Genomic DNA, 23,888 nt, shown 5'->3' on the forward strand with positions numbered 1-23,888 from the left:
AAGGCTATGAGCCAAGTGCAGGGAAATGGGATTAGTTAGGACGGGTGCTTGATGGTCGGCGCAGGCGCGTTGGGACAAAGGGTCTGTTTCTGTGCTGGAAGACTCTGTGACCTTCCTTGTCTTTTCTTTCCCCATCTCCCTGATTTGTCCTAGTCTTCCACTTCCCCTTCCATGCTTCCTTCTTCTCCTTATCCCTTCTTCTATACTCCTTCTGTCCCTCAATTTTTTTTAGCTTCCTCTCACTTCTGCCTTCTCCCTCTTCTTTGGTCCAGTTTACCCCAACCCTCAAAATCCTCCATAACCTAATTAGTGCATTTGGTTTGGACCAACTTTATACAATGCTACTGCAATGAGAATACATGTCATATTAAAAAATCTTTGGGTTGTGCACAAATTTGTATGTCCACATTTATCGTTGTATCTGCTGATGTAAGTGTCACACTGTAATTACACCCTCCCGCTAGCAGTGACGCCGTTCTACCTCATTTTTGCATCTCCCAGTTCTTTTATTGCAGGGAAACACCTGCTCCAATCAGCTCCATTTGACTGGTTCCCAACAAGCTGCAAGTTTTGCTGTTTAAGATATATTAAAGGTATTAGGTGTTGTGTCCTTATTTTTTATATAACTGTAAAAATGAGTCTGGGTCAATGGTCCCTCTAAGCTGCGTGGCCACGCAGCAATCTGTAATGCAACGCGTAGGCAACAAACAGGCTGAGCACAACCAACATTCCCTTTATGATCCATGCATGCACAGCAATCTTAAAGGCAAGCAGGCTGCACACAGCAAAGAGAAATTCAAGGGAAATATTGGTCTCCGTATGTCTTAACAAACCCTTCCCACTCCAAACCCGTCTCACTCGCTCCCAAATCTCTGTATGCTGTGCCATGGGGGACTGACCGGTATGTATAACAGGATTTGTGCACGCTGTTGTGTTCCTTCGATTTCCTGCCACATTTGGTTAAGTTGTACTGATAGCAGTTTGTATTCGTCTCATTTGTCTACAGGAGCGGTCTCTGTAAGCTGTGGGGTGTTCCTGACTGCAGTCTCATCCGTACCCTGAGAGGTAAGGCACTCCCACATCACGACTTGTGTTCTACAAATCACAAGATAATTACGGATGAGGAAGGTCTGTTGGGGTAAATCTTAGAAATTTCTGATTCTAAAGTCTCTCCCCCCATTGTGGCATCCAGTTGTTTCTGGATGATTTCAGAGCTTTCAGCTCCACCATTCCTTCCAGGGGTCCATATTAATCACCTGATATAAAGAAGAAATTACTGTCCTAGAGTCATAGAATGTTATAGCACGGAAGGAGGCTATTCGACCCATTGTGCCCGTGCTGTTTCTTTGGTAGAGCAACCCAATTAATCCCAGTCTCCTCTTCCCCATTGCCCTGCAAAGTATTTCCTTTCAAGTAGTTATCCAATTCTCATCCACAAAAATGCCAAATTTACTATTTACTTTGAGTCAGTGTCCTCTTGTTCTACTCTTACAATTCAAGTCAAAATAATTTTCTGGTTTTACTTTAGCCATTCCCTTGACTATTTTGTAAAAGAAAAAAGAAAGTCTTGCATTTATATAGTGTCTTTCACAACCAAGTGGATGTCCCAAAGCGCCTTACAGCCAATGAAGTACTTCTGAAATCTAGTCACTGTTGTAATGTAGGAAATGCAGCAGCCAATTTGCGCACAGCAAGCTCCCAATAACAGCAGTGGGATAATGACGAATTAATCTGTTTTTGTGATGTTGTTTGAGGGATAAATATTGGCAGGACACCGGGGAGAACTCCCTGCTCTTTTTCAAAATGGTGTCATGGAATCTTTTATGCACACCTGAGAGGGCAGACAGGGTCACGGTTTAATGTCACCTCCGGAAGATGGCACCTCTGTTGGTGCAGCACTCCCTCAGTACTGCCCTGGAGTGTCGGCCTTGATTTTGGTGCTCAAGTCCTGGAATGGGACTTGAACCCACAATCCTCTGATTCAGAGGCGAGAGTGCTACCAGCTGAGCCATGGCTGACATTCCATGTTGTACACCTCTACAGGATCACTTCGCAGACATCTTCCAAGTTGAAAAGCCCATGTTTTGCGAGCCATTACTGATAACTCAGACCTTTGATCCAAGGGAATCATGGCTGTTCTCTGCTCCACCTCCTGCACTTGCATGTCTCTCTTTTTTAAATCATTTACAGGTTGTGGGTGTTGCTGCCAAGGCCAGCATTTATTTCCCATCCCTTAATGCCCTTAAGCAAGTGGTGGTGAGCCTCTTTCTTGAATGCTACAGAGTGGCTTGCTAAGCCATTTCAGAGGGCAGTTAAGAGTCAACCACATGGCTGTGGCTCCGGAGTCACATTCAGGCAGATTTCCTTTGGAAGTTAGTGAACCAAAATGGGTTTTTATGACAAACGGTAGTTTCATGGTCACCATTACTGATGCCAGCTTTTTATTCCAGATTTTAATTAATTAATTGAATTTAAATTCCCAAGCTGACTTGGTGGGATTTGAACTCATGTTTCTGAATCATTAGGCCAGGCCGCTGGATTACTAGTCCAGTAACATAACCATGATGCTCCTGTACACCCAATGACCAGAGATGGGCACAGTATTCAATGTACAGTTTGCTCAAGATTTCCTCTGGCTTGTACTCTACTGTTTTGTTCATGTAGTTAACCATCCTGTTAGCTGTTTTGATTGCTGCTCTGTAACGGTTGGACATACTGAGTGCGAGTCCATTAAAAACCCTTGATCTCTTTCAGCTTCGCTACTTCAAACCCAAGTGATGGAATGCGGATGTTGCCTACTCTGTCTCCACATGTGATACTGCTCACTTACGTCTGCATTTTCCATTTGTAGTTTTTCTGCTTAAGTGTTCCCAGCTCATTCTATAGCTTTTGAACTGCCTCTTCCTGTTCCCCTGCCCCTCCCTCTTGCAGTATCGTCAGTAAATTCTCCCACATTGCGTTGGATTTCTGAATCCAGCTCATTTATATAAGCACTTGGTACCTCTCTACCCACTCTGACATAACTCTTCTAATCAGTATTCTGTTTTTTTGTTCTTCAAGTTGCTGTATTTAATTAATGTGACCTTTTGAAGTCCAAGGTGTACACATTCTAAAGCTGACCATAGCCTGTTGCGTTGTTACTTCCTTGAAGAAGTGGATGAAGTTGTTGAGGCAGGATCTTCCCCTTCTGAATCCATGTTAGCTGCTGTTACCTAGGCTATCATTGTACAAATAAATCCTCAAGTTTACTCCTGATCAATTCCAGTATTTTACACTGTATAGGAATAAGACTAATAGGCCTGTAGTTACCTGTGTCTCTTTTGTTGTCCTTCAGAAACCCTGTACAATTGATCTCAGGACCAATAAGAGGGCAGAAAAGTGTGTTCCACCCATCCCATCCCACCCCACTGCAGTTTGGGGTACATTCTTCATTGGCAGAAGTAACCCAATTGAGCTATTCTTGATGCTAATTTTAATTCATGCACTTAGCAGCACCCACAAAGTTGTAAAGAGTCTGTTTTTATTTAATTCCCTTTGGCTTCTTTATTTACAAACCAGGTAATCCTCCAACTCACCAGTTTAGGAACAAATAAGCAATCCCTTAGTTGCAGCATTTTCCTTCCATTTTGTCCATTCTTGACGTCAGTGGCTTGGTATCTGGAACGGGGTTGTCCTCTTGTACCTCATCTAAGTGGCCGCACCTGTGAGCAGTGAAAATAAGTTTTACTGACTGTTTGTTTGGCTATGGAGAGCATCACGTCTAAGCTCTGATTCTGTCCGCAGCCCACGTTATCTCAGACACATTTCCCAGTTGAGGTTGCTATGCGGTAGCCAGGAGTGGAATCATTGGTTGGTGCATTTACCCATTAAGCTATCAGACCTATTTAGCATTATAATTTCTTGCCCTTTTCAGTGTCTGAAATCTGAGGTGAGCTCAACCTGGGGATTTTGTTAGATGGGGTTTTGACTAAAGCTGAATCAGGTTTAGCGTGCCTGTGAACTCTGCTGTAACTGTACAGAGCTGGGCCTGCTCTAGAGAGCTGGGAACTGGAGTAAATCTGGGCCAGGAACAGGTACACTGACTAGACATTGCTTTCTGAAGGGTGTCTGGAGTTAAGGTGATTGCTGACTAGGTTTTCTGTCTCACCAGGTCACAGCACAAATGTGGGCGCCATTGTATTTCACCCCCAGGCCACCATCTCGCTCGATGAAAAGGACTGTAATATGGCATCGTGTGCAGCTGACGGCTCGGTGAAGCTCTGGAACCTGGAAAGGTTTGTGAAGATTACAGGGCCCAATATAATTGCTGCCCCTAGTTACAAAAATCACACCCAACTGGAATTCAGTACAACACAGTGTGATTCTCTTTCCTGTCACAAACCTGTATTAGTGAACACTATTATACAAATGTGATTTTTTTTTTTAAACAGCATCTATAACACAACTAATACCACCACAAGGTTACTTCATCCTGTCTTGCTAACCGTCTGAGTCTAGGTCTTCCAAGTGCAATGCAGTGTTTCAGCCTGGATTTTGCCTAATGACTGTATTTGCAAGCTGTGGTCAGTGCCAAACACTGCAGTATGGCTTAGCAGTTTACAGTTTGCATTCAATATGATACTGACACATTTGCAGCATATATCTCATCCTCTGCAATATATCGTAAGTATTCTTTTCAATCGTCTGGCTCTTTGCATTGGGCTGTTCAGACCCCACCCCCCAACCCCTGGGATGCTTAGCTTCACACACCCCTCCTCCACCACTTCTGGGATGCTTCCCCACCCAGGATGCTCAGCTAATCCCCCAACCCTGGATGCTCACCTTCCCCTTTTGGGGGTGCCTATGGTGAGTCACTGTCTATGCTTATTATTTTCTATCTTCAGTCATTGTCGTTTTGCCCTTATTTAACTAACCTTGCATGTATGTGATCTCGCCACTCCATTATGTTAATTTGCTCTCTTTGGGTTCACAGACTTAAGCTATCAACTAACACTTGTGGCACACATAGAGTCATTTATGGCACAGAGGAGGCCATTTGGCCCATCGAGTCCATGCCGGCTCTCCACGGAGCTATTCAGTCAGTCCCATTCCCCAGCTCGATTCCCATAGCCCTGCAAGTCTCTTTCTCAGCTGGCCATCCAACTTCCTTTTGAAGTCATTGATCGTCTCTACTTCTACCGCCCTTGTGGGTGGCGAGTTCCAGGTCATTACCACCTGCTGTGTAAAAAAAAAAGTGCTTCCTCATATTCCCCCTGCATCTTTTGCCCAAAACTTTCAATCTGTGTTCGAGTCCTTTTTGTACCATTTGTTAATGGGAACTTTAAAGGTTTTGTTTTCATTCAGTCAAACTCTTAACATTTCTTCATCTTCCAACTTCTGCTTTTAATCATTTCCCTGCTTTTTAACAATCTGTCCTTTCCAGAAACACTTGCTTAAAGTTTCTGAATCTTCATGGAAACAAATTAGGAGGTGGAGAAGAAATATGGTTTTATACTAATGTTCACTCGGAAAAGCCTACTAATGGAACCAAAACATTGGCGACGAGATAAAGAAAATTAACTCTTGTTGAAGTGATTTATGACTTTAACCCCTTATAGGGACTAAACCAAATCAGGAGTACATCCCTATGAATCTCCTTTAATTAAGTTCAAACCTGACAAACTCTTATAAACACTTATTTGGGTCCAAAGAATTGAGCTAGTTTTCCCTCAAAGAAAGAACACTAACAGAATATTACCATCTTTCAGATAGCCTATTTTTTAATAATTATGACTAAGTCACAAATATCCCAGATATTATAAGGGTCTGGGAATCTCTCTTCAGTACGTATCTCTCCACTTAAAGAGACACAGAGAGGAGGTTCTTGTAGTTGTATACAAAATGCTACATGAGATGATTTATTAACTTTTATATATTTATTAAAGAATTTAACATGCAATACACTTTTAAATGGATAAGTATACTACAATATCAAAGATTACTAAGAAATGTAAAACGTAATCTTATTTCTAGAATAGAATTCAAAAGTTCAACCTTGACAATGTTACAGCAAAATATCTTAGAATAGCCATCAAAATTCAAAGTAAACTGTTACTTTAAATTCCCCAAGTAAGTCTCCTGCCTAACATGACAAACCACTCTCGGTTAAGAGCAGAATTCTCTTGTCATGCAGTCAACTGTTCTTACCATAGGTTGAGAAGTATTGATGAAGAATTTCAATACCCCTGATTTTTCCATTTAAAACTCTCCTGTTTATACTGTTTCTAATCTAACTCATCTTTTGGAATGTAGGTGTTAACTTTTTGTGTGTGTTTTTCCCACTTTCGTTATCCATATATGGTAATATCATTAGCTACTTTATTCCCAATTATGGTAATATCATTAGCTACATATTCCCTATTAATTATCTGCTGAAAATGTTTGTAGTGTTTTATAGTAACACGAAGACTTAACTTTATAAATGTGTTTTATACTTAAAAGATTTTTAATTCAATTTGTGCAGTAACTGTTTTTGCTTTTTTGGGTTAAATTGGGTTTACGTGGCATCTGCTTTTTGTAGGTAATATTCCATTTTGTGATTGATCATCTGTGATGGTTCTTTGATGGTACCTTGTACCAGCTCCTTAAATTAGTCTGTCCATATCATTAATATTATCAACTAATTAGGATTATAGTTATAAGTACGGAGCGCATATAGCCTGTCTCGGTATGTTTCCAATGTTGCAGAAACTTTGGAATGGATTTTTTAACTCTGCCCTTAAAGGGAATTTCATTGAGCCTTGAAAACTGACCATTTATTCAATCTTTAATTCTAAAAGGTATAATGTATTAGTTATTTCTAAATTCTACCTAATTAAGCCTATTATACCTATATTTCATCACATTGTCACATGGAATCATTCCAAGGTGTCATTCAACTCTACAGAAAATATAATTACTTGATATCAGCTAGGCCTGGCCCTGCTTTGCAGGTACTAAGTTCACGATCAAAGCATGGAGGTTCTGACCCCAACTGGTTCAAAGAGTTTCCAGGTCGATGCTTTTTGCTGTAAGCCCCTTTGCACATTACTGAGCTGTCTGGTCCACACACCTGAGAGACCTTGTTCAGACCCAGCCCAGCAGATACCATCAACATTGACCTTCTGTGATATCAGGATGTACAGGTCCTCCGTTTGAGTACCAGTCTCACCAATCTGGTGCATGAGCTCTTTGTGTTACGGAACGGCTACAGTGTAGTTTGGAAGGCCAGCTTTCCTATGAAAAACTGGACAGATTTGCGATTTAGTAAGGGGGTAATATCTCCCTACGTCTCATTCCCACAGTCACTTGGACTCCACTTGTTTATGATTGTATATAATCATTTGAGAAATGGGTAAAAGTGATTGAGGGCCCTGCTGCAAAACTGTAAACCATCATTGGTGTTTCCTTTGACCAATTCAATATAACACACAACAATAAACTGGTAATGGCTGCAATTAAACTCTGCTAGGTTTAATATTGGAATGGGGGCAGTCTGAAGTGAAGAATGTTGCCGGTGAATTTATACTCAATAAAGATATGTGTAAGAAACAGTCGGATTGTGGGTCAATTATTGTAAATTATCTTTTTTATAAATGACACGTTGCACTATCAGACCTGGGTAACATTTCACTCTTGAGTCTGACATTGTAATCGAAGTCTAGAGCTACCCAATACATTTTAATTTGTTGATTCCAACTGGTGTGGATTTGCAGGGCTTTGTTGAGGGTTTCTAGTCCCTAGCAGGTCAATCAGTTTACACAAAGCATGTACCGCCACAGTACTAGCATTGACAAGTGTCAGCTTTGGCTTAGTAGTAACACTGTCTCGCCTCTGTGGGCTCAAGCTCCACACCAGAGAATTGATCACATGATACAGGCTGACTTTCCAGTGCAGTATTGAGGAACTGCTGCACTGTCAGAGGTGTCAGCTTTTGGATGAGACGTTAAACTGAGCCTTTGTCTGCCCTCTTGGGTGGACATAAAAGATCCCATAGCATATTTTATAGAAGAGGAGGGGAGTTCCCTCAGTGCCCTGGCCAATTTTTATCCCTGAACCAATAACAAACAGATTATCTAGCCATTGGTTTCATTTCTGCTTGTGGAAGCTTGCTGTGCACACATTTTCTACTGTATTTCCTACATTACAATGGTGACCACACTTCAAGTTGGCTGTGACATGCTTCAGGATGTCTAGAGTCGTGAAAGGTGCTATGTAAATATAAGTCTTTATCTAAAGTACATACACCATGTGTCTGAGCTGTCAATGCATTGCTCTTCTGCAGCGATGAGCCAATAGCCGACATTGAAGGACACACAATGCGAGTCGCTCGAGTGGCATGGCATCCATCAGGCAGATTTCTGGGCACCACATGGTAAGTAACAACAAATGTAAATGTTACTCCAGTTAACAGGGAATGTAAATGTTACATTAAATTTGAATAATTAAAAAAGAACTGAAAGTTGTTTGAGTTCCATGATCTGATGTGGTTGCTGGAATTCAAATAAGTGGGGTTTAGCTTTGACTTTGCTGTCAATTTTATCATATGCAGCCCAGTATATCTCTGAGCTGCTTTATTCTCACCGCTTTGTTTTACATTCACTGATGGTGCGCACACTCAAGTGTGTCTCTCACACTCACTCACTGGTAGTGTGTACGCTCTCTGCCAGTGCATGTGTGTGTCTGTGTCCCTCTTATTCAAGCACTCACTGGTAATGTCTACACTCTACCATGCCACATGAATGTTTCCTTATTTCATGGTAAGGTGTAGTTTCCATGATAACAAATGGTTGCAGGTAAAATTCAGTTTCTATGGTAACACATGGCTGCATGTAAGACATAGTTTTCTTGGTAACAGATGGTTGCAGGTAAAATTCAATTCCTATGGTAACATGGTTGCAGGGAAGATGTAGTTTCCATAGTAAAAGATGTTTTTATGGTGACATCTTGACTGCTGTTTCTGATTTTTAGTTATGACCATTCCTGGCGACTGTGGGATCTGGAAGCTCAGGAGGAAATCCTGCACCAGGAAGGACACAGCAAGGGTGTCTACGACATTGCCTTTCACCGTGATGGCTCGCTGGTGGGAACTGGGTGAGCCTGGACACATTCTATGTACACGTAGGAATGAATCCTTTCAAACTAGCAGCAACTGAAGATCCAAAATAATTTCCTGTCTCAGCTATTCTGTTAAATGCCATTAACGACATAACCTGAGCTGCAAGTTCTCATTACATACATGGTTTAAACTAAATTGGCAGGGGGATGGGCACCAGTATGTAGAAGTAGAAAGGAGGAATAAGGTGCGTAATGTGAGAGTATTGGACAGTACTAGTGAAGGGAGTAGTTCCATATTAGATAGGAGTGGACTGAGAAGGACTATAAGGAATGCAAAAACAGGATTACAATGCATGTATGTAAATGCAGGAAGTGTGGTGAATAAGCACATATAGCGTATGGGAATATGATGTCGTGGCGATAACGGAAACGTGGCTTAAAAATGGCAAGGACTGGGTGCTTAATATACAAGAATATAAAGTGTTCAGAAACGATAGAGAAGGAAAAAGGGAGGTGGAGTGGCAGTACTGATTCAGGAAGACATTGTAGTGTTGGAAAGGGAGGATGTTCTTAAGCGGGACAGAATCCATTTGGTTAGAGTTGAGAAGCAAAACTGGTATGATCGCACTACAGGGGATATTCTATAGGCCTCCAAATAGTGAGAGATAGAGGAGCAAATCTGCAGGGAAATCACAGAAATGTGCATGAACTATAGAATGGTGATATTGGGGGACTTTATCCTAATATCGATTGGGATAATGTTTGAGTAAAGGGAAAGGAGGGGGATTTATTTCTGAAGTATGTTCAGGAGAACTTCCTTGATTAGTATGTTCTCAGCCCAGCTGGAAAGGAGGCATTGCTGGATCTGGTGCTGGGGAATGAGGTAGGCCAAGCGGACCTGTCGGGGAGCACTTAGATAAGAATGATCATTGCATCATAAGATTTAGACTAGTAATGCAGAAGAGCAAGGAACAAAGTAAGGTAGAATGTCTAGAATGGAAGAGGGCTAATTTCACCGCGATGAAACGGGATCTAGCCAGGGATAAAATGAACCAAAGATTGACAGGAAAAGCTGTATCGGAACAAGCCAGGGATAAAATGAACCAAAGATTGACAGGAAAAGCTGTATCGGAACAATGGATTATCTTTAAGGAAGAGATGCTTCAGGTACAGGCTAGGTACATTCCAACAAGGGCGAAAGGTAGGGGAACCAAAACTAGGGCTCTTTGGATGATGAGGGAGGTAGAGATTATGATGAAACAATAAAAGAGGGTCTATGATGTATGTTAGGTGAATTCTTCAAGTGTGAACCAGGCCAAATACAGTAAGTTGAGAGGGGAGGTGAAAGGGAAAATAAGACTGGTAAAGGGAGAAGAAGAATAGAATGGCCGTCAACATAAAAGGGAACTCAAAAATCTTCTACCGGCATGTAAATAGTAAGCAGGTAGTAAGAGGTTTAGAGGTGCAGGGCAAGGCTAAAATACTTAATGAGTACTTTGTATCAGTATTTACCAAGGAAGAGGAATCTGACAAAATATTGGTAGAAGCAGAGAGAGTAGGGGCAGTGGACAGGGTAAAAATTGAGAGGGGGAGGCACTGAAAAAGCTGGCTTTGCTTGGGGTAGATAAGTCACCTGGTCCGGATGGCTTGCATCCCAGGTTGCTAAGGGAAGTTGGGGTGGAGTTAGTGGAAAGGCTTGCTATAATTTTCCAATCTTCCCTGGATATGGGGGAGGTGCCAGAGGATTGGAGAGTAGCAAATGTGACATCCTTATTCAAGAAAGGGTGTAAGGCCAGTCCTAACAACTACTGGCCAGTTAGTTTAACATCGGTCATGGGTAAAGTTTTAGAAACAATTATCAGGGAAAAAAATCAACAGGCATTTGGAGAGGTTTGAGTTAATTTAGGATAGCCAGCATGGTTTGTAAAAGGGAGACGATTAGATAATCTAATTGAATTTTTTGATGAAGTAACAGAAGTTGATGAAGGGAATGGGGTGGATGTTGTCTATATGGATTTTAAGAAAGTGTTTTATAAAGTAACACATAAAAGGCTGGTTAACAAAATTGAGGCTTATGGAATAGGAAGGTCGGTGTCCAGTTGAATAAAAAATTGGCTTAAGGACAAAAAACAGCGAGTCATAGTAAATTGTTGTTTTTAAGCCTAGAGGATGGGAGATTGTGGTGTTCCCCAAGAGTCAGCGCTGGGTCCACTGCTTTTTTGCTATATATAATTGACTTAGATTTTGAAATACAGAGTAGAATTTCAAAATTTGCTGATGATACCCAACTTGGAGGTGTGGCAAACAGTGAGGATGATGATGGCAAGTGATAGAGCTGTTGGTGGGCGAGCACTTTGGAGATAGTGATCACAATTCTGTAGCATTCACTGTGGTAATGGAGAGGGATAGGTATGTGCAACAGGGCAAGGTTTACAATTGGGGGAAGGGTAGATATGATGCTGTCAGGCAGGAACTGAGGAGCATAAGTTGGGAGCATATGCTGGCAGGGAAGGGCACGGTCGAAATGTGGAACTTTTTCAAGGAGCAGATAGTAGGGGCCATTGATAAGCATGTCCCTGTCAGACAGGGAAGGGATGGTCATGTGAGGGAACCGTGGTTGACAAGAGAGGTTGAGAGTCTTGTTAGGAAGAAGAAGGATGCGTATATAAAGTTGAGGAAAAAGGGCACAGGCATAGCTCTGGAGGGATACAAGATGGCCAGGAAGGATCTGAAGAAAGGGATTAGGAGAGCTAAGAGAGGGCATGAAAAATGCTTGGCGGGTAGGATAAAAGAAAACCCCAAGGCCTTTTACGCGTATGTCAGAAATATGAGGATGACTAGGGGGACCATAGGTCCGGTCAAGGACAATAGCGGGAGACTGTGTGTTGAGCCGGAAGAGATAAGTGAGGTTTTGAATGAGTACTTCTCTTCGGTATTTACGAATGAGAAGGGGTGTATTACTGAAGAGGACGGTGGGAAGCAGACTGGTAAGCTCGAGGAAGTGCTCGTTAGGAGGGAAGATGTGTTGGGGTTTTTGAATAACTTGAAGATAGACAAGTCTCCCGGGCCTGACGGGGTATATCCAAGGATGTTATGGGAAGCAAGGGATGAAATTGCAGAGCCGCTGGCAATGATCTTTTCATCTTCTCTGCTGACGGGGGTGGTACCAGGTGATTGGAGGGTGGCAAATGTTGTGCCCCTGTTCAAGAAAGGGAATAGGAACAACCCTGGGAATTACAGGCCAGTTAGTCTTACTTCGGTGGTAGGCAAGTTGATGGAAAAGGTGCTGAGGGATAGGATTTCTGAGCATCTGGAAAGACACTGCTTGATTCGGGACAGTCAGCACGGTTTTGTGAGGGGTAGGTCTTGCCTCACAAGCCTGATTGAATTCTTTGAGCAGGTGACCAAGCAAGTGGATGAGGGTAAACCAGTGGATGTGGTGTACATGGATTTTAGTAAGGCATTTGATAAGGTCCCCCATGGTAGACTTATGGAGAAAGTCAGGAGGCATGGGATAGTGGGGAATGTGGCCAGTTGGATTAAGAATTGGCTAACTGATAGAAGGCAGAGAGTGGTCTTAGATGGTAAATACTCAGCCTGGAGCCCAGTTACCAGTGGCGTGCCGCAGGGATCAGTTCTGGGTCCTCTCCTGTTTGTGATTTTTATTAACGACTTGGATGAGGAAGTCGAAGGGTGGGTCAGTAAATTTGCAGATGATACAAAGGTTGGTGGAGTTGTGGATACCGAGGAGGGCTATTGTCGTCTGCAAAGGGACTTGGATAGGTTGCAGTGCTGGGCTGAAAAGTGGCAGATGGAGTTTAACCCTGAAAAGTGTGAGGTCGTCCATTTTGGAAGGACAAACATGAATGCAAAATACTGGGTTAACGGTAGGGTTCTTGGGCATGTGGAGGAGCAGAGAGACCTTGGGGTCTATGTGCATAGATCATTGAAAGTTGCAACTCAAGTGGATAGGGCTGTGAAGAAGGCATATGGGGTGTTAGCGTTCATTAGCAGAGGGATTGAATTTAAGAGCCGTGAGGTGATGATGCAGCTGTACAGGACCTTGGTAAGGCCTCATTTGGAGTACTGTGTGCAGTTCTGGTCGCCTCATTTTAGGAAGGATGTGGAAGCCTTGGAGAGGGTGCAGAGGAGATTTACCAGGATGTTGCCTGGAATGGAGAATAAGTCTTACGAGGAAAGGCTGAACATTCTAGGCCTCTTCTCATTAGAAAGGAGAAGGATGAGGGGTGACATGATAGAGGTTTATAAGATGATCAGGGGAATAGATAGGGTAGACAGTCAGAAACTTTTTCCCCGGGTGGAGCAAAGCGTTACAAGGGGTCATAGATTTAAGGTGAAGGGTGGGAGATATAGGGGGGATGTCAGGGGAAGGTTCTTTACCCAGAGAGTGGTCGAGGCATGGAATGCCTTGCCCGGGGAAGTTGTTGAGTCAGAAACTTTAGGGACTTTCAAAAGGCTTTTGGATAGGTATATGGATAAAGGAGAATGATGGGGTATAGATTAAATTGTCCTTGACAGAGGACAAAGGATCGGCACAACATTGTGGGCCGAAGGGCCTGTTCTGTGCTGTATGTTCTATGTTCTATGTTCTATAAACCGCCTGCAATAGAACATAGAATAGGCTAGCAGAATGGGCAGACAGGTGGCAGATGGAATTTAATACTGACGAGCGTGTGGTGTTGCATTTTGGCAGAAGGAATAGGGAGAGGCAATATAGAGTTAATGGCACAGTTCTACAGAGTGTGCAGGAACAGAGGTATGTATTGATCTTTGAAGATGGCAGGACATATTGAGACAGTGGTTAGCAAAGCAGATGGGATCTTAGGCTTCATAAAATAGGCATTGAGTACAAAAGCAGGAATGTTATGCCAACCTTCATAAAGCTCTGGTTAGGCACCAACTGGAGTAGTGAGTTCAATTCTGGTCACCACACTTTAGGAAGGATATGAAGTTCTTGAGAGGGTGCAGAGGCGATTTACCAGAATGGTTCCAGGGATGGGGAATTTTAGTTACAAGGTTTGGTTGGAAAAAGGGGTTTGTTCTCCTTAGAGCAAAGGAGATTGAGGCAAGATTTAGTAGAGGTGTACAAGATTATGACAGGCTTAGATAAGTTGGACAAGGAAAAACTATTCCCATTAACTAATGGTGCAAGGGCTAGGGGACTTAGACTGAAGGTTTTGTACAAGAGATGCAGGGGGAATGTGAGGAAGAACCTTTTTTACACAGCGGTGGTAATGTCCTGGAACTCGCTGCCCACAAAGGTGGTAGAAGCGGAGACAATCTATGATTTCAAAAGGAAATTGGATGGGCACTTGAAGAAAATAAACTTACAGGGCTACAGGGATCAAGCAGGGTAGTAGGACTGACTGGATTTCTCTGTGGAGAGCTGGAATGGACTTTATGGGCCAAATGGCCTTCTGTGCTGTAAATGACTCTTTGTGCATTGATAATATTTTAATGCAATAAAGCCCAGGTTTTCCTTCATTCGTTCTTTCCTTCAACCTTCATGTGGAATAAAATATTTCATTTGCAGGTATGGAAGGTCAAGAGAGGGAATTCAGTTGGGAACTGAATGTCTGAAAAACATTGATACTGCCTGGGAGCTGTATTGATCAGATGATCCTCCCCATGACCAATATATGTTAGAGAGTCATTGTGAACTGTACTTCAGCATTTCACCTCTCTCCATCAGTTTCCACTGGACAACATCTTCACTCTTGGAATAGATTATTTGCACAACTTTAAACTTGATTTTGATTAATCTAGAAGTTTGAGATTTTAAGTTTCAGTATCTGGTTCCAATTCAAAGGCGCGAGTAATAAAAATAAAAAATGCTGGTAATAGACAGCAGGTTGGTCAGCCTCTTTAGAAAGGTAAATAATAATTGGCATTCAGAGAGTGGAGCCTTCATAAACCTTTCTATCTACATCCAAAACATTGTCCAGTATTTCTTTCTGCCAATGCTGATGGGTCTACTGTGCATTTCTAGCATCTTTTCTCTTTGTTGGAATGTGGGTGTCACAGGCTTGATACATAGCAGCTTGCAGGGTCACTTCAGAGGGCTGTAAAGAGTCAACTCGTTGTTGGTGTGGGACTAAAATCACATAGGTTCAGACCTATAAGGGTAAGGATAGCAGTTTTCCTTTCCTAAAGGATATTAGTAAACCGCTGTGGTAAATGGTGAAGGGCATAGTAGCAGATCTGAGGAGGACATAGAGAGGCTGATGAAATGGGCAGACACATGACATGAAATTTAATGTAGAGAAGTGTGAAGTGATACATTTTGGAAGGAAGGATGAGGAGAGCCAATATTAACTAAATGGTACAATTTTAAATGGGATGCAGGAGCAGAGAGACCTGTGGGGTTCACATACAGATTTGAATGTGGCAGTACAAATTATAAAACTGTTAAAAGCGTACTGGATCATTGGCTTTATAAACAGAGACTTGGATTCAATTGCAAGGAATTGCTAAAGCTTTATAACTGACTGGTTAGGCCTCAGCTGGAGTATTGTGGCCAGATCTGAACACCATACCTTAGGGAGGATGTCGAGGCCTTGGAGAGGATACAGAGCAGAAAGTATCAGAATACCAGGGATGAGGGACTTCAGTTATGTGGAGAGACTAGAGAAGCTGGGATTGTCTCCTAAGAGCAACGAAGGTTAAGGGGAGATTTAATGGAGGTGTTAAAAGTTATGACAGATTTTGATAGGGTAAATAAGGAGAAACTGTTTGCACTAGCAAGAGGGTTGGTAACCAAAGGACACAGATTTAAGATAATTGGGGAAATGAGAATTTCTTTTACACAGTGAGTTGTTATGATCTGGAATGCACTGACTGGAAGGGTGGTGTAAGAAGATACAATAGTAACTTTCAAAAGGCAATTGGACATGTGCTTGACAATTTGTTTGGCTATGGGGAAAAAGTGAGGGAGTAGTACTAATCTGTGACAGCTAGATTGGTGAGTTTGTTGAAGACATTTAGTCTACCTGTAAGAGATTGTGGAGAATTAAGGCAGTATTAAAGCAACCTGATAAAGTAACAGCAGTACTGAAGTGTTCCGTTCCCAATAGGGAGGCTCAAATCCTTTCTCCAGACTAAGTAGCTACCTTGGATATCAGTGGGTGAATTCCACCACTGTTAACAAAATTAGGGTCCCATCTCCGGAGCTCTGGGAGAGAAGGTGAGAAGCCATCAATGATATCCTGACTGAAGAGAATAATAAAGTTCAAGACACACCTCAGAAGGAATGGTGACGGAAAAATCATTGATTTGAGGAGGTGATGGAATTTGGTTGGTCTTGCCTAAGTTGGCTTCACCTCAGGGCTTGTTATTACTGTGACTAATGCTGAGTGTTTCTCCCTCTGACCAGTGGCCTGGATGCCTTTGGGCGGCTATGGGATTTGCGGACAGGTCGATGTATCATGTTCCTGGAGGGACACCTGAAGGAGATCTATGGGGTCAGCTTCTCTCCCAATGGGTAAGACAATTATACATGAATTTTAGGAAAGCCTTTGACAAGGTATCACATGGGAGATCACTGAAGAATGTGGGGTATAGAATTAGGGGAACGGTAGCAAACTGTTGGTTAGAACGGAGAAATCAGAGAGTTGAGGGCAGTTTTCTAGAATGGTCGGTGGTGTTTCTTAGGTTTCAGATCTGGGGATACTTTTGTTCACTGTGTACATCAGTGATTTGTATAAAGGACTAGATCATAATATGATTGAATTTTACATTCAGTTTGAGGGAGAGAAGAGTGGGTCCAAGACTAGTATTTTAAACTTAAATAAGGGCAATTATGAGGGCAGAAAGCAGAGCTAGCTAAAGTGAACTGGAAAATTAGGTTAAGGGATAGGTCAATGGGGGTGCAGTGGCAGACATTTAAAGGGATATTTCAGAATACACAGACTAGATACATTTCAACGAGAAAGAAAAATTACAAGGGTGGGACCCGCCATTCATGGTTAACTAAAACAGTTAAAGATTCTATCAGACTTAAAGAAAAAGCCTATAATTGCGCAAAGATGGGAGGCAGGTCAGAAGATTGAACAGAATATAAAAAACAGCAAAGAATGACTAAAAGATTGATAAGGAAAGTAAAATTAGAATACGAGAGAAAGCTAGCTAGAAATATAAAGACATAGTAAGAGTTTCTATAGATATTTAAAAAAGAAAAGAGTTAACAAAGTGAGCGTTGGTCCTAGTGAGTCTGGGGAATTAATAATGGATAATAAGATAGCAGATGAATTGAACTGGTATTTTGCATCAGTCTTCACTATTGAGGATACAAGTGACCTCCCAATATTAGTTGTAAGTCAGGAAGTTGAAGGGAGGGACGAACTCAAGAAAATTACAATCACCAGGAACGTGGTACTGAACAAATATTTGGAGCTGTGGGCTGACAAGTCCCCAGGTCCTGATGGATTTCATCCTAGGGCGTTAAAAGAAGTGGCTAGTGAGATAGTTGATGCGTTAGTTTTATTTTTCCAAAATTCCCTAGATTCGGGGAAGCTTCTGTTAGATTGGAAAATAGCGAATGTAACTTCTTTATTCAAAAAGGGAGGGTGGCTCAAAGCAGGAAACTACAGGCCAGTTAGCTTAACATCTGTCTTAGGGAAAATGTTAGAAGCTATTATTAAAGATGTTATATAAGGGCATTTAGAAAGATTCAAGATAATCAGGCAGAGTCAACATGGTTCTGTGTAAGAGAAATCATGTTCAACCAATTTATAGGAGTTCTTTGAAGGAGTTACATTTGCTGTGGATAAAGAGGAACCGGTGGATGTATTGTACTTGGATTTCCAGAAGGCATTTGATAAGGTGCCACATCAAAGGTTATTGCAGAAAATAAAAGCTCGTGGTGTAAGAGGTAACATATTGGACAGAAGATTGGCTAGCTAACAGGAAACAGAGTAGCATAAATGGGTTATTTTCTGATTGGCAAGATGTGATGAGTGGTGTGCCACAGAGATCTGTGCTGGGGCCTCAACTTTTTACAATTTATATAAATGACTTAGATGAAGGGACCGAAGGTATGGTTGCTAAATCTGCTGATGACGCACAGATAGGTAGGAAAGTAGAAACAAAAACAAGAAATGCTGGAATCACTCAGCAGGTCTGGCAGCATCTGTGGAAAGAGAAGCAGAGTTAACGTTTCGGGTCAGCGACCCTTCTTCTTTGAGTTCCGAAGAAGGGTCGCTGACCCGAAACGTTAACTCAGCTTCTCTTTCCACAGATGCTGCCAGACCTGCTGAGTGATTCCAGCATTTCTTGTTTTTGTTTCAGATTTCCAGCATCCGCAGTATTTTGCTTTTATTTTAGGTAGGAAAGTAACTTGTGAAGAGGACATAAGGGGGCTACGAAGGGATATAAATAGGTTAAGTGAGTGGGCAAAGACCTGGCAAATGGAGTATAATGTGGGAAAGTGTAAAATTGTCCACTTTGGCAGGAAGAATAAAAAAGAAACATATTATCTAAATGGTGAGAGATTGCAGAGTTCTGAGATGCAGAGGGATCTGGGTGTCCTAGTGCATGAATCGCAAAAGGGTAGTATGCAGGTACAGCACATAATTAGGAAAGCTAATAGAATGTTATCGTTTATCGCGAGGGGAATTGAATACGAAAGCTGGAGGTTATGCTTCAGCTATACAGGGCATTGGTGAGACCACATCTGGAGTACTGTGTACAGTACTGGTCTCCTTATTTAAGGAAGGATGTAAATGCGTTGGAGGCAGTACAGAGAAGGTTTACTAGACTAATACCAGGAATGGTGGGCTGTCTTATGAGGAAAGATTGGACAGGCTCCGCTTCTATCCACTGGAATTTAGAAGAGTAAGAGACGACTTGATTGAAACATATAAGATCCTGAGGGGACTTGACAAGGTGAATGTGGAAAAGGTGTTTCCCCTTGTGGGAGAATCTAGAACTGGGGTCACTGTTTAAAAATAAGGGGTCACCCATTTAAGACAGAGATGACGAGAAATTTTTTCTCTGAGATCGTAAATCTTCGGAATTCTCTTCCTCAAAAGGCGGTGGAAGCAATGTCTTTGAATATTTGTATGGCAGAAGTAGATAGATTCTTGATAAGCGAGGGAGTGAAAGGTGGAAATGTGGATTAATCAGTTCAGCCATGAACTTATTGAATGAAGGAGCAGGCTCGAGAGGCCAAGTGGCCTACTCCTGCTCCTAATTCGTATGTGATGTTGAAATTTTCAGATTATACCGAATTAGGAGGTAATTAATTCCTTAGAAGGACAAAGGAAGCTGCAAAGGGATCTTGATGAGATGGGGGAATGGGCTAAAAAGCGACAGATGGAGTTCAGTGTTGGTAAGTGTGAACTGGAGAGTTCTGGTTTTAAAAATATTTAACAGCACTATTAATACTCTGAATGGAAGTAGACTCAAGGCTGAGGACGAGCCTAGGGATTTGGGGAACATGTCCACAGGACATTAAAGGCAGCACTTCAGGTTGATAAAGCTGTAAAAAAAAAAATAATTTTTAGGTTTTATCATGAGGTATTTAATAGGAAAGATAAGAGATAATATCCCAGTATAAAACCTTCATAATTCCTCCGTTAGAATACTGTGTGCAGTCCTGGACTCCACACTCTCTGAAGGATATTGATGTTTTAAAGGGGGTACATTGCAGATACGCTATGATCCTGCTCAGTATGAGGGCATAATATACCAAGTAAGACTTAAAAGATTGCGTTTTCTTTCCTTCGATCAACGCAGATTGTAAAGCAATATGATAGAAACGTTTAAAATTATAAAAGGGTGGGACAGATCAGATGGTAGCAGGCTGTTTCCAGTAGTTGAGAGGCCTAGAATGAGGGGTCATAAATATAAGATTAAATGCAAAAGATTTAGAGCAGAGATCAGGAGAAACACCTTCAACAGAGTAGTGAGGCTGTGGAATTCACTTCCAGGGTTAGTGATTGAGGCAGAAACTATGTTAACATTCCAGATTAGACTTTATAGGTGCATGAACAGGAGGATAAATGTGATTAGAACTGTTTCCTTACATGGAGGGTGAATTCCAACACAGACAGGTTGGACTGAATGGCCCGTTGCCATGTTTTAACTTCTGTACATTTTATGTATGCACTGCGGTATTAGAGGAAGCACACTGGACTGAAGCATGGTCTACAGTCAGTATGTAGAGTGGCGATGATTCACAGAGTGAAAGAATACACAGTGGCAAAATGTGACATAATTATCATAACTACTGGTGAGTGTGTGTAAATTCCACAGCGAAACAGTTTAGACTTTTGCTCTGTAAATCACAAGTCTTGCTGTTTTCCCTATAATGTGTACAAACTTTGCTGTTCTTGCAATATTTATAGGCCCTATTAACTATGTACTGTGTACAAAACCTGTTTGCTCGGCAAAATGGACAAATGCAGCTAATACCCCCATGCCATAAGGTGTACAGACCCTGTCACTCCCCCTGTAATGTGTATAGACCCTGTCATGCCCCTTGTAATGTGTACAGACTCTCATTTCCCCTGTAATGTATATGAAAATGCCATTCTCCCCATAATGTTTACAGACTTTGCCGTTCTCCCCATAATACAGACAGACACTGCCATTCTCCCCCCTAATGTATACAGGCGGTGCCATTCCGTCCGTAATGTGTGCGGACACTGTCAATTCCCCCCTGTTAATAGGTGCAGACCCAGTCAGCCCCCCTCCCTTGTAAGGGGCGCAGACCCTCCCTGTAAACCGCTCTCCTGCCCCTACAGTGGGTACAAACCATGTTAGTCCCCCTCCCCCATAATGGGTCCGGATCCTGTCACTTTCCCCCATAGTAGGTGCAGACCCATCAGTCCCTGCCCTCCCTCCCACCCCTCTGTAATAGGTGCAGACCGTGTAAGTCCTCCTGTAATTGTTGCTGGCCCTGTCAGCCAGCACCCCCACCTCCAAACCTCGTAGATGTAGAGCCCATCAGTGCCCCTGTAACGAGTGGAGACCATCAGTCCTGTCTCATCCCCCACCCCCCCCCGCCCCCCCCCCCCAACCCTGTAAAGTGTACAGTTGCTGATATTCTCCCTCTATCGTGCAGTGACACTAACCTGCTGTCATCCATTGATATTCTACCAGCTTCTTGATAGGTTACTTTCATGTACTGCACTGCATCCTGCACATCACAGTGTACATGGTCAGTAAGAGTCATGTGATGCATTAACCCTCGCTTTTGGCATTGTAACACAGGTTCCACAGGCTTGTTGGGCTTGAATGATGACATTCCCGAACCCAACAATGAGCTAATTATCAGTTTCTCACTTCAAGTCTCACAGTGATCCTGTTGATTTTGTTTTAGATATCACGCAGCGACTGGAAGTGGAGATAATACCTGCAAAGTTTGGGACCTTCGACAGCGGAAATGCATCTACACCATCCCAGCACACCAGAACCTCCTGTCAGCAGTCAGATTTCAGCGTAGGTATCACACAGTTGTAATCCAACAGTAACACAACTGTACAATTGCTCCTCTTAGAGCAGAAATGGTGAAAGGGAGATCTAATGGAGGTGTTCAGAATTATGAGGGATTTTAATAAATAAAGTAAGGAGAAACTGTTTCTTTGGCAGAAGGATCGGTAATCAGAGGACACACATTTTAGGTAATTGGGCAAAGAACCAGAGGGGAGATGAGAATTTATTTTTTACGTGGTGAGTTGTTGTGATCTGGAACGTGCTGCCTGAAAGGGTGGTGGGAGTAGATTCAGTAAAACTTTCAAAAGGGAATTGGATAAATCCTTGAAAAGGAGAAGTTTACAGGCCTCGAAGGAAAGAGCCAGGGGAGTGGTGCTAATTGGATCACTCTTTCAAAGAGCCAGCACAGGCATGGTGGGCTGAAAGACCACCTTCTGTGCTGCATGATTCTGTGAATTAGCTGATCCATTTACTGAGAACAAGGATTACCCGCTGCAGGTTGTCCAGAGTTTCAATAGTGAGACAGTTCCCCTGGAGAATCCAAGGTATTGTCTCTGGCAATTTATACTGTTCTGCTTCTGTCAGATACTCCGTTTCGTGTCCAAGTGGTGAGACGGTGGAGCCTTAAGCAGTACTTGAGGTGGAGCAGCAACTGAGGCTCTGATTTGGGCAGTCTGAGACTAGGGCTCTGATTCTCCCTGCAATCTTTCCTTCTTGGAATGGGAGGGAAGAGAGGGGTTCATTTCAATCTTAAAAATTGTTCTCTGATAAACTGTCAGCCTGGGATTGTGCATGACGTTGTGTGGGGCTCCTACAGAGGTTCCAGTCCCAGTGCTGAGCCCAGACTCATTGTACAGTTTCCCCTCTCTCTGTCAAATGCAACTGCTCTATTCATGCTGCGTGCCATTGGGAGGTCACCCGGGGGTCTATTCTGCTCATGAAGCACTTGTTGGTTCCATTTGCTTTCTGGCGGGGTAGAAGCTTAGACTTGCAAAGTGTAACACACTTGGGGAGAGTGCCTGCTCCAAATTTGACACAATATTTTCCCCCCTCCCCAACACCACTCCTGGCAACCTGCTGCAGCACCGGTAATCCCATACCAGCCACTCTTTATGGCCCTTGTGACTGAGGTTACAGTTTTGTGCTTTGGACTTGTGGTTCCTTATGAGAGATATCCAATATCACTCCATGTAAGACCAGTACAGACAGCAAGGAAATGAGGTGTTTGTTCCATTAGTTTGGTGCCACAGGTAAGGAGGTGGCGTGGTGACCAATGGGGGCACCCAATCCTTGATGCACCGTTTTTATTTTACTTCGATCTCTGAAATGTCACCCTTTTAAACATTCTCCAAATCTCCCACTGTGTAACAGACAGCTGATTTATGTCCTTCCGCAGCCACAGACGGACACTACCTGCTGACAGGTGCCTACGACAACACAGCCAAGATTTGGACGCACCCTGGGTGGTCACCTCTTAAAACAATGGCTGGGCATGAGGGCAAGGTGATGGGACTGGACATCTCTCCGAACGGGCAGCTGATTGCCACGTGTTCTTACGACAGGACCTTCAAACTCTGGACATCTGAATAGACAGAATTGAGCAGAGCGCTGACTACAGACTACCCCTAATCTATTGAGAATGATTTAGTTTTTGGGCCTTCCTAACTGCTAATGAAAAATGAGCCGATTGTTTCCAGGTTATATAAATTGAGTTGGCCCTACTCTGTAGGAGTAACATAACCCTGACATTGAACAAGATCTCTACGTGCAAAAAAAATCCCTTGAGAACTTTGTGTTCTTTCTGTTCCTTGCTGTCTTCTCATTCACACCAACTACTTCAAAGAAACAACACAAACAGAATCACTGATTCAAACCTGGCACACTTACAGTTGAGGTCAAAGGTTAGCTGAGCCTGGCATCACTTAGCAAATCTTCAGTTAGCTGAGGGTGGCTCCTGGAATTCAAACAAAATCTGCAGCGCTATATATGAAATGATTGAAATGTGTTGGAGTCAATGTGAAACTGAATCCAGTTGTGTCGGTGATGACCCTGAAATCTGTTTGTGTACGTGCAGTATTGTATAAGTCATACAGGTGATGGGGCACTCTAGAGATGCATCTATAATAAATATTTTGGTAAGTAAGTGTTTCTGTAACTTGTGTATCAGATTGAGTGATTTCCATTCAGTAAATGCATAGCAGTACATCACATATAAACCCTTTGATTAGATTCTAGTCTGCAACTTATTCCTGGGCATCCATTATTCTATATATAAACCAATCAATCCCCTCAATTAGATTCCAACCAGTGACTCACTCAAGGGTATTTGTTATTCTATAGATAAGAGTATATAAAGC

General features: G+C 42.5%; 1 protein-coding gene across 2 annotated transcripts in view; it reads left to right on the forward strand.

Annotated features, from left to right (window-relative positions):
• Nucleotides 1–23,686, forward strand: part of prpf4 (pre-mRNA splicing tri-snRNP complex factor PRPF4) — a 65,816-nt gene extending 42,130 nt beyond the window's left edge. For both annotated transcript variants that reach the window (XM_068012757.1, XM_068012756.1), the window contains exons 8-14: nt 1,007–1,065; nt 4,151–4,274; nt 8,303–8,392; nt 8,989–9,111; nt 16,469–16,576; nt 21,419–21,537; nt 22,928–23,686. In XM_068012757.1, coding sequence (XP_067868858.1) covers nt 1,007–1,065; nt 4,151–4,274; nt 8,303–8,392; nt 8,989–9,111; nt 16,469–16,576; nt 21,419–21,537; nt 22,928–23,121 — 817 coding nt within the window. In that variant the 3' untranslated portion in view covers nt 23,122–23,686. The remainder of the gene's footprint in view (nt 1–1,006; nt 1,066–4,150; nt 4,275–8,302; nt 8,393–8,988; nt 9,112–16,468; nt 16,577–21,418; nt 21,538–22,927) is intronic.
• The last annotated feature ends 202 nt before the right edge of the window (nt 23,687–23,888 follow it).

The sequence above is a fragment of the Heterodontus francisci genome, chromosome 32 (genome assembly GCF_036365525.1).
Source record: "Heterodontus francisci isolate sHetFra1 chromosome 32, sHetFra1.hap1, whole genome shotgun sequence".
Lineage (NCBI taxonomy): Eukaryota > Metazoa > Chordata > Chondrichthyes > Heterodontiformes > Heterodontidae > Heterodontus > Heterodontus francisci.